General features: G+C 36.4%; 1 protein-coding gene across 1 annotated transcript in view; it reads right to left on the reverse strand.

Annotated features, from left to right (window-relative positions):
- Positions 1-2,893: 2,893 nt before the first annotated feature.
- IL13RA1 (interleukin 13 receptor subunit alpha 1) overlaps positions 2,894-12,123 on the reverse strand; it is a 68,526-nt gene continuing 59,296 nt past the window's right edge. The window contains exon 11 of the mRNA XM_017511260.2: positions 2,894-5,640. Coding sequence (XP_017366749.1) covers positions 5,548-5,640 — 93 coding nt within the window. The 3' untranslated portion in view covers positions 2,894-5,547. The remainder of the gene's footprint in view (positions 5,641-12,123) is intronic.

The following is a 12,123-nucleotide window of genomic DNA, read 5'->3' on the forward strand; positions in this document are numbered from 1 at the left end:
AAAAAAAAAAAAGAAAAAGATGCAGGTAAAACATGTTAAATATAGTTTAAAATAACACAAACATTATTTGTGTTATATTATTATATCACAGTTCTGTAGGTCAGAAGTTCAGTACGGTGTGGCTGTGCTCTCTGCCTAGGGTCTCATAAGGCCCAAATTATGGTGTCTGCCAGCTATACAGAGGCTTTGGGAGAAAATCTCCATCCGGGCTCATTCAAGTTACTGGTAGTATCCAGTTCCTTCTCACACTTCCTATGTGGCCCCTTACATCCTCAAGACAGCAACAGCACTTTGAGCCCTTTTTGTGTTTTGACTCCTTCTTCTTCTGCTTTCAGCCAAAGCAGCCAATTTCTCTGCTTTTAAGGGCTTGATATTGGGCCCACCCAGATAATCCAGGAAAACCTATCTTAAGGCCTGAACACAGTTACAGCTGCCAAGTTCCTTTTTCTATGTAAAGTTACATAGTCACAGGTCCCAGAATTAGGGTGTTGACGTATTTTTTAGGAGCAGGAATCAGGAGTAAAGAGGAGTGGGGCAGGAGACTGCTTTTTTTAAACAATAAGCCCTATAATAGTCTTTGACTTTTAAAGTAACATACATGTATATCAAGAAATATTTATTAGACACAATCATGGCTGGGACCTTGTGAAAATCCTGATTTGGGTAGATCACGGGTCTCATCTAATGTATTAATTCCTTTGTTCTACCCGATGCATTAAAGGGCCTGCTTCTCTGCTTATTTTTGGCAGTTTCTGCTAATAGCTAGCTATATCCTATAGCAAAAATAAGAGGTATTTTCTTGATTTGTAAAACAAAAAATCATCATCTTAGCCTTTACTGGATGTCAAAATTAATAGAGCTAATCTAGTCCAGCCTTCTTATTTTACAGATGAGAACACTGATGCCTAAAGATGCCTACAGCTAGTGTTTATAGGAAAGATTCTCACTTCCAAATGAACTCCACAACCTATGGTCACCATTATGAGTAATGGATGGGACTATAAATCACTGTCTAACATCTTCATTTTACAGATGGGGAAACAGACCCAGACAGAGAATGTTAACTGCCCACATTCATTTGAAACTCCTAAATGCGAATCCAGGTTTCTTTCCCCTATACAAAGTAGCCTTTCCTTAACTAACCACCTGATACTAAGCCAAATCATATTTACTTCTAAATTCCTATTACACACCACATTGCCTAGCTCGTGGAAGAATGAATGCACAAATGAATCTCTTAAAAAGACACTATAAAATGCTCACTTTGCAATTAATGATTTAAAATCAGAAATCTTCCAGTTGATAAGCAATTGGGCAATAATGTAAGATTTTTTTTCTATAGGTAACTGCCTTTTGGGGACAAGTAAATATCTCACTGACTATATTATACAGGCTTTAAAGTCAGGCTGACTTGCTTCTCAATTTTATCTTAGTCACTTACTAGCTATGTGATCTTGCACACATAGCTCAATCATTCTATGTCTCAGTTAAACACCACAACCTATCTCATGGGGCCAGCATAGAGATTAAGTGAAATAACACATGTAACTTGGCACATAGTAGCCACTCAGAAACTGTTAATCTTCTCTTTTTGTATAATGGTCTACCCAATAAATGCTGAAAACCAGCAGTTAAATATTTTCCTGTTGCTAGTGGTAAACTAAAAATGTGACCATTAGGAAAGATAGTTAAAAGCCAAAAAACCTTCAGGAAGAAATCATCTTGGGGATTGATGTCAAAAATATTGAGCACATCCAAGTGTCAGTAAAACTCCTCCCTTGCTTAAAGTAAAAGCATACCAAGATTTAGCTACAGTATTTACAAAAAACTTTGATCTAACCCTTAGGGTTTAAAATAGTCTCTGAAATAAATGTTCTTGTCCCCCTGCTTTCTTTTAAGACCACTAATAACCTAGTGGCATAATGTGCTATTCATGTGAGCATAAGTTACACCTTTAATAGAGCAAGAGTTCATGGAAACAATGAAATGGTAAATTATTCTGGAAAGCAAATGTGCTTAGATCATTCTGGCTCCTCTCCCCTTGAGACGAAGTGATCATGTTTGTGGCTCCAGGAATTTGTTTTCCATAGATATCACAAAAATTTACAATCTCAAGGGGGTCCTCAATTTTAAATGTTTTCTGTTATAATACTCAGTGTTGATGTGTTAAGAATCAGAAAAGAGGTTTCTTACTTTAAAACAAGAACAACAAAAAAACTATACTTACCTGGAAATGGATTTTCAGAATCTTCCTGGATAATTCTAGATAGTTAAAGAAATAACTTGACCAAGATCAGTACCTTCACTCTTACCCTAGGGTTTGGATTCTATAAAGATTCAGAGTAATTAGCAAATGTGGTCTGGCTGAAGACACACTCCTGGAGCTTAACACAAATGAGGGAAAGAAAACCTCTGTGACATTAAAACCATTTTGCTGTAGTTATAGAAAATATGAAACTATATTACCAGCTTTTAAAAGGATAGCTATTGAAAACTGATTTCCTTAGTTTCCAATCTAACCTGCTAATATATTACCTTGTGACTAGAGGTTGCACATCATGTATATCATTACAGTAATCATATTGTACTCCACTTTAGCTTAATATTAGAAAGAATCAACTCTCCATTTCCATTAATTATCATAACTACAATTTATTGAATACTTAAGTCCCTTTAGGTGCTGCTTACAAAGTCTAAATTAATATTAAACGAAGTGCATTTATGCCCTATCAGAAAACATAGGCACACCAGAACAGCCAGAACATCAAGGAAGCTCATGATAAATGACTGTAAGATAAAATAGCTGGCTTGGAATTTTTCATAATGTTTCTTCTTTTAACTCCAATTTTCTCTGCCTCCCACCATTTCCCCAAAATAAGACCAAAGGAAAACATTTGGGTGACATACAAAAAGACAATATTTATTTTATTCAAGCTTTCCTATAAGTAGTTAAACAAAAACAATCCCTGGTTGAAGACTACTGAAAATGTTAACATTGTTTCTTATAACCCTTCAGTGCCCAGATAAAGGAAAAAACTTAACTGAATGAAAGAATAAGAATGACAATCCTGACAGTGGGTTTGCTTAGGTACGTGAGGAAAAAAATCCACACAGGTTAGACGTAAAATAGTAAATGAGCCTACTAGTTTCCCACAGAAGACTCCAAGAGCTCCCAAGACCTAGGGATCACTTTTAGCAACTATAAAACCACCACAGGTATTCCCATAACTTCCCTTTCCCCTCCTTTTCCCTCAGCTATTTTACTACTAAAAGAGAAGGATGGGAATGAAAGATCACTTCCCCACTCCCAGACTGCAGGACTGTCAACATCAATGCTCCTTGGGAATTTCACATCATCCTCTTCATGGCCATCTAAAGAGGATAACAGTAAAAATGGCTAGGGTGAGGCATGGGTTTTGCTTCCCAGAATTATAAAATACCTGGAAAGGAATTAATCTCATTCCTAGACAGGAAAACCAAATATTTTTTCTAGAGAACAGAAGAACAAAGTGGAACGCCTACCATACTTGTATCCCAGCCTCAATCTGACTTCAAGAATAAAAGCACAAGGAGAAAACAACTTTACATCTGCCATTGTCATGAAACCTAATTTCCTCAGAGAAGCCAGGGCACCATGCTTCTCCACGGCCATGGAAGCAGGTTGCCACTTGCACTCAAACCTGTAGAGAGTGAGGGTTTCTTATCTCTTCTCCCCTAGGAGCAGAAATTGCAAGTAGCATCATCATATTATCATTGGTGAACGTTGGGAGAACTTGTGATGTAAAGTTCTCAAGTTCCGACCAGTAATATGAGTCTGTGTGTGAGGAAAGAAATAGGGTGTGGGGAGATGTCTCTCATTTCCCATACTTCTTTAAATTTGGAGGAAGTAAGAATAGAGGGTATATATATGGCTATGTTGTGGGGATAGGTGAGAATGGAACCCAATATATGCCCCAAAAAAACATAAACAGAGCCTTGGATGGCTGGCTATCAATGTAACACACAAAAGCTATTTAATTAATCATTTATGGCAGAGAAAAGAGGAATCCTGGGCCCATCTTGTAAAGAAAGAGAAGATTCAACTATTCTTTTTTCTCAAATAGCAAAGTTCAAAGTGAAGATAATACCTCATCTCTGTTTAGAAAATGCATAGATAAATATCAATGCTGAAAACCCTCACACAGAAGTTACAAGACATGCAAGAATTAGTCATTGTTTCTTGGTCTACTCACACTCAACCTGAGACACAAATTATCCTGTGCTCCTCTAGGTATCCTGCAGATTTACATCCTAATTTCCAATGAAAGTCAAAAGACTATAAGAAAGGGAAGGAGGGAGAATGTAAAAGGGGGAAATCACTGTGGGAGCTGTGGAGTTAAAAGGTCTGAAAAATGGCTGGTGGAGATTTAAAAAAAAAGTGGTAAGAACTGAGGAGTCCCAAATAGACTGTAAACCCTGGAAGGGGTCTGTGCTTCACACCTGGGGGCCTAGCACAAGCCAAAGACACAGTAAATACTAATTGAGTAGCAGAGGTGAAGACAACACATCATTAGAGACTTCATAGTTGAAACTCTAATACCCAAGGAATCATTCTACCTCCACTGCCCTTAACAGTTTACAATGGCTTTGAAAGGTCTTGTCAAAGAAGCTGCCTCTGCCTTTTCTGTAGTTGTTATCATCATGGCCAACACTGATTTCTGGGGCTTTCAAAGTGGAGGAAAATGCTGTCAAAGGGAATGATGACTCCAGACTATTAAGAGATTTTTTTTGTTTTGTTTTGGTTTTGAGACAGAGTCTTGCTCTGTTGTCCAGGCGGGAGTGTAGTGGCACTATCTCTGGTAACTGCAACCCTCCACCTCCCAGCTTCAAGTGATTCTCTTGCCTTAGCCTCTTGAGTAGCTGGGATTACAGGCACACACACCCACACCTGGTTAATTTTTGTACTTTTAGTAGAGACGAGGTTTCACCATTTTGGCTAGGCTGGTCTCAAACTCCTGACCTCAAATATCTGCCCACCTTGGCCTCCCAAAGTGCTGGGATTATAGGCGTGAGCCACTGCACCGGGCCCAGACAGTTAAAAGAGTTTTAATAGCCACAAACATGGTTCAATGGGAACCCAGACAATAGATATTAGATTTTATCAATTTTGTTTGCTACATGTTCTTTGTGACTCAAGTTTGACATTAGCATTTGCACCCAAAATGAGTTCCCCTACAAATTACACAAAGTATTGATCCCTTAGGAAGTTGTCACAACTCTTGATAAGATTAACTCTACTGCTTTCATCATTTTTTGCTTTGTACCCTAGTTTGAAGCCTGCGGGCTTTTATAATTCAATGAGAATGACTCCACGCTCTTCTCCAAAGGGCCCATTATTTTTAGTTTTTTGGTGCACGACTCAACATAAAGACCTGTGGCTCTTATGAGCTGCCTGTTTTTAAATGGTGCAGTAGTTTCAGTTTCCATTTAATAAGTCCCCAGATAACAAATGGAGAATGGGAAGAATCTTCAAAGGTCACATTGAAGGTAAAAAATAAATTATCTCCATCACTGAGAGGCTTTCTTCAGGTTTTCTATCAGCACTACAGAGTCGGTTTCTTCCTTGGTTTGCTTCTCATAGATGTCGTACTTCTTCCAGTGCTAGAAGGGAGGAAAAAACACATACACAATGACATTCCTAAATAGTGTTCTTTCCCTGAGTACTTACTGCCAATGCTTATTTTTAGGTTTGTTGTGTACGTGGAACCACAAGTGTATGACTTCCTGGGTTTTGTTTTTGTCTTTTTTGACCTAAGGATCTTTATCTATCTGAATGATTAATGAAACAAAACAATCAGGAATTAATATTAAATTGAGGGGGAAATCATGGGATAGTTACATGATGTACAATAACTATCCACAGATAAACAAATTTGGCCATTTCAAACATTGGAAACAAAATCTATCAAGAAGAATAAAAGGATGTCATGCCCTTCTTAGACCAACTGTTTTGCTGAGACCTTTATTATCTTTATTTTCTTAATGCTCATTGCTCCAGAGATATAATAGGCTCAAAATGTCAAGCAGCATCGAGATAAATGGCAAAACATAAGATGTTCCAAAAGTCTTACTGCAATTGAAATTGCTGAAAGACCCTATATTAAGAGCTTCATCTAACATCATTAGCTAGGACAGGAAATTACATATAAGGCACACTTATCTTGAACCCAATTCAAGCATGTCTCTTATGGTAAAAGCCAATATCCTGGTCCTTGCCTTTTTTACTTGTAAATCAGAGGAAAGGGTGAAACCTGAGCTCAGTCTTCTCATCTGTAAAATAAAGTTGTTAGACTAAACCAGGGGTCAGCAAACTATAGTCCACAGGTCAAATCTGGCTGAATGCCTGTCTTTATTTCTGTATGGCCTTCACCTGCATTCAAGTTATAATGGCAGAGTTGAGTTGTGACAGAGACTGAATGGCTTGCAAAAACAAAATCATTTACTATCTGGCCCTTAAGAGAAAAAAGTCTGCCAAATCCTGCACTGGATTATGTCTAAGCTCATTTTCTGCACTGATGTTCTTTGGGAAAAAAATGGAAAAAAGAAAAACAGAAACAAGAGCTGCCTCAGGTTGTGCAATTGAAGACAGAATGAGCAAGTTAAGAGATAAGGGGATAAGTTGGGAATTACTGCTCAAAATATGCTAATTATTCTAAATAAATTATATAACCCTGACACACCTACTAGAATGGCTAAAATTAAAAATATTGACAATTCCAAGTGCTCATAAGAATGCAGAGAAACTGGATCTCTTATGTATTGTTGGTGAAAACAAGATAGTGCAGTCATTATGGAAAACAGTCTGACAGCTGGTTATAAAATAACACATACACTTCCCACATGACCCAGAAATCCTCCTCCCTGGTCTTTACCCAAGAGAAATGAAAACATGTCATACAAAGACTTCTACATGAATGTTTATAGCATTTTCACTAATGAGAGATAAAAAGTAGATACAACTCTGATGTCCTTGAACAAGTGAATGGTTAAATAAACTGGTACAACCATATCATAGAATACTGCTCAGCAATAAAAGGAAATGAACTACTGATACATGCAACAATGTGGATGTCTCTTAAATGCATTATGCTGAGTGAAAAAAGCCAAGCTCAAAAAGCTATATACTGTGTGATTCCATTTATAGGACATCTTGAAAAGGTAGGACTTTAGGGACAAAAAAACAGATCAGTGTTTGCAAGGGTCTAGGATTAACAGAGGGGGTCGATGCAAAGGAGCAGAAGAGAGCTTTTAGGAGTTGATGGAAATATTCTATATTTTTATTGGAGCAGTGGTTATAAAATTATATAATTTGCTGAAATTCTTCTAACTGAACACTCAAAAAAGTAAATTTTATTGTAAATGACACCTCAAACTTGATTTTAAAACATATGAAGTGTTCAGATTTCTAATTAAAAAAATCTGAAAAAATTATATAACCTTGAAAAAATGGCTTATTTAATAAATGACACTAAGACAACTGGGTAATATAAGCATTTGAAAACAATGCTAAACCCTACCTCATAGCCTACATGAATAAATCCCTGAGGGATTAAAGATCTCAGTGTAAAAAACAAAATCAAATAAGTACTAGAAAAATATGTAGAGGAACAACTATATACATCTAAGGTAGAAAGGGCTCTTTACACCTAAAAATACAGGAAGATTTGACTGCATAAAAAAGGAAAAAAAACTTTTGTACATCATTAATCACCCTAAATACAATACAAAGGAAAACATGGATAAGAAACCAAAGGGTTAATATCTAATATGTAAAGAGCTTTACAAACCACCAAAAGATGAATACAACAAGGAAAAATGGACATGGAACGAGAATTTCACAAAAGAATTCATTCAAGCCAATGAACTTGGGAAAAAGTACAAAACCTGTTTTCTCATCTATCAACTTGGCAAGAATTTTAAAATTAGGTAACATCATATCGGCAAAAGTGTGGTCAACCAACCAATCAAACATACTACTGGTAGTTATATGAACTGGCACAACTTAGTTGTAATCTATGCTTCTTATGAAAAAATTAAAGTTTGTACATTTTAATGCCTCAGTTTCCTTAACACAAGGGAATCATACTCTCCATATATAACCTGGGTGTTTCAACTAACAGCATATGTTACATATTTTTATACATCAGTAAAAGTGATCTACCTCATTTTAACCTCTACATAATATTTCATTGCATTAATGCACCATAACTTATTTAGCCAGTTTCCCTAATGAGAATTTAACTAGTACAGCCTTTCTGTATGACAATTTGTCAATACAGGTAGAATATCCCTTATCCAAAATGCTTGGGAGCAGAAGTATTTCAGATTTTGGAATATTTGCACTATATACTTACTGGCTGAGCATCACTAATACAAAAATCTGAAATCCAAAATGTTGCAATGAACATTTCCTTTGAACATCACATTAGCACTCAGAAAGTTTCAGATCTTGGAGCATTCTGGATTTTAGATTTTCATATTAGGAATACTCAGCCTATATCAACCAAAGAGTTTAAAATATATATACCTTACCCCTTGATCAAGTAATCTGGTTTGTAACAATTTATCCTAAGACAGTAGCAAAATATTAATACATATGCTTATACTTAGCTGTGAAATGTTGCCTATATAACGAAATTTAGGATTCATCCAAATGCCCAATAATAGGAATTTGGTAAAGTACATTGTAATATATGCACACAATGGAATAGCCTTTAGCCACCAAAAAGTATATTATAGGGGCCCAGGGTTGACTAACTTTTCCTGAAAATGCCTAGATAAGAAGTAATTTTGGTATTGAGGGCCATATAGTCTCTGTGCCTATAATAATACAACCCTGTTGTTGCAGCATGAAAGCAGCCATAGACAATATATAACTAAATGGGCCTGGCCAACAAAACTTTATGACACTGAAATCTTAATTTAATGTGCCATGAAATAGTATTCTTAGATTTTTTTCCCAACTATTTAAAAGCACAAAAACCATTCTTAGGTTAAAGATTGTACAAAAAAGTGGTAGGCAGGATTTGCCCCTTGATCTATAGTTTGCAGAAAAATTCTGGGAAGAAGATGGTGGTGGCAACATAGTTCTTGAATCTTCCCTAATGTCACCATAAAAAAATACAGGTGGGAAATATAAGTAGGAAAGCAAAGCCAACATCTACCAACACAATCTACAACAAAACAAGATGAAAACGATTCCCCGACGAACCTCAAAGTAAGAGTGAGTGCAGACAAATTAGAGATAGTTACAAGGACAAAATGGCATTAGCTATGGAAGAGTACATAAACAGACTCAACATGGTATCCTATAGATCTGAGAACTGTAAAATAACTCAAACTTCAGCAAGCAAATTTATAAACAACTGAGAAAGGGTGGGTTTTACATCTTCAAGCAGTGATTGAGTGCAAGGAGTCCATGATCTAGACTGAAAGCAGCCTGGGCCTCCGGAAACTCTCAAAACTAATCCCTAATCCCTTCCAGAGCAAAGCTGCACTCTGAAGAAAAACCAGTGAGACTGGGTTACATATTGGCCAAGACAGGAATGAGAGAGACAAAAAAGAAAGCCTAGATAAAAGCAGAAAAGGTAGACAGAAAGGCAAGGAGATTTCAGAATGTAATTCACTATAATTCTCAAAAACGATAGAGGATGGAACTCTAGAGTCATAACATTAGGAAAAATAAACTTGTCTCAGTCAAGCCTCTTTCTAAAAGTTCAGAAAACTAATTTCACGCAAAAATGAGCAAAAGAGGCCAGGCCTGGTTGTTCATGCCTGTAATCCCAGCACTTTGGGAGGCCACGGCAGAAGGATTGCTTGAGCCCAGGAGTTTGAGACCAGCCTGGGAAACATGATGAAACTCCACCTCTACAAAAAAACACAATTTTTTTAAAAATAAAAAATGTTTAAAATTATAAAATAAAATAAAAAGGAGCAACAGAATAATATTCTTACAGAACTAAAACAGAACATATTCACAAAATAGATTGAAACTATAACTTAATATTTCAAAACTAGCTGAAGTATATTAATAAAGTTACATGATATGAAAAAGGAAACAATGTAGAGGAATATATTAAAAGTCAACATAAACAACTCAGAAATTAGATGACAAAACTCAGGGAAGAATTAAAAGTAAAAGAAGGCCAGGCGCAGTGGCTCACACTTGTAATCTCAGCACTCTGGGAAGTTGAGGTGGGTGGATCACTTGAGGTCAGGAGTTCGAGACCAGCCTGACCAACATGGTGATACCCTGCCCCTACTAAAAATATAAAATTAGCCGGGTGAGGTGGCAGGGGCCTGTAATCCCAGCTACTTGGGAGGTTGAGGCAGGAGAATCACTTGAACCTGGGAGGCAGAGTACAGTTGTAGTGAGCCAAGATCATACCACTGCACTCCAGCCTGGGTGACGGAGACTCCATCTCAAAAAATAAAAAATAAGTAAAAGAAAATAATCATTTCAAAATTGAAGACTAAGCCAGGAGAAACACAGGGCAAATAAACATAACACATCATCAGATGAGACCTTAAAGAAATAGATGAAAAGTATGATTTTTTTTTTAACAATAAAGAAATGAAGGTGGGTGAGAATTATTCAAGAGGCTATGAAAGGGCTGGAAGGGCTGGGTGCGGGACTCACACCTATAATCCCTTAACTTTGGAAGGCCCAGGTAGGGGAATAACTTGAAGCCAGTAGTTTAAGACCAGCCTGGGCAACATAGCAAGACTGTATCTCTAAAAAACATTTAAAAATTAGCCAGGCATGGTGGCACACACTTGTCCCAGCTAGTCAGGAAGCTGAGTTGGGAGGTGCATTTGAGCCCAGAAGTTGGAGGCTGCAATGAGCTATCATGGTGCCACCACACTCCAGCCCAGGCAACAGAGAAAGAACCTGTGTCAAAACAAAAAAGAAGATGTGAAAGATCAAAGAAAACATGGGAACAGAATAACTAACAACTATAAGTGAAAAAACTTTTACTAAAAATTTAAAAAATGGATTTAAAATTACATACTGAGGAGGCATGCCATATACCACAGAAAATCACAACACCAACACATATTCTGGTAAAATTATTAGACTATGAAGAAAAAAATCTTTTGACAGCCAGGGAAAAAGACCAAGTGTTTTAATACAGGAGGAAAATTATATTGTCTGCTGACTCTGACAAAAACATATTATGCCGGAAGAAAATGGATGATACATTTAAGAAACGCAAGGCAGCACCTATGAGCCATGGATTTTATATCTTGCCAAAATGACTTTCAATGATAAATGTAGTGAATTCCATCAATGTGTAAATAATTCAGGAAATGCCATTCCAGTTAATCATTCCTGAGAAAACTTTCGAGCTTCAAACAACTCAAATGACTGGAGCAATGTTGACATAAAGAATGGTAGTAAGCATCAAGTGTATCTCCACACACTGAAGTAAGACTCAGTGAGGGCTCTATATGAGGACACCCACAATGGAGATGCTCAACAACTGTAAAAATGGGGAGCAAATGGGAAGAGCATATGGAAAAACTGCTTTTCAATCATCATTAAAAATTATTTTATAATATATCAAAAGTTCAGAAATTCCTTTAGTTTAATTCTCATTTGTTACATTCAAATACAATTCAATATGACAGTGTTACTAAGACACATAGTAAAAGTTCAGTAAGTATGAACTATTATTATTGTGGTTGCTATTATTCCATTTATCACTAAAGGTATTTCAGTTTCCCTATGTTGTTCACATACCATTAAAGATAGTTATGTCTGGGTGACAGGATTAAGAGTGATTTTGTTTTTCTCTCTTGAGTATCTGTAGTTCTAATTTGTCTATACTAAATGTATATTGCTTTTAAAAGAAATATATATATTTATACATATATAAACATATTTATAAATTATAAATAAATATAATATTATATATATATACATATATATATATACATACATATATATATATATATATGTGTATATATATATATATATATATTGTGTTGAGAGAGAGACTCTCGCTCTTGTCACTCCAGGCTGGAGTGCAATGGTGCAACTGGGCTTACTGCAACCTCCACCTCCTGGGCTCAAGTGATTCT

The sequence above is a fragment of the Cebus imitator genome, unplaced genomic scaffold (assembly GCF_001604975.1).
Source record: "Cebus imitator isolate Cc_AM_T3 unplaced genomic scaffold, Cebus_imitator-1.0 Scaffold445, whole genome shotgun sequence".
NCBI lineage: Eukaryota > Metazoa > Chordata > Mammalia > Primates > Cebidae > Cebus > Cebus imitator.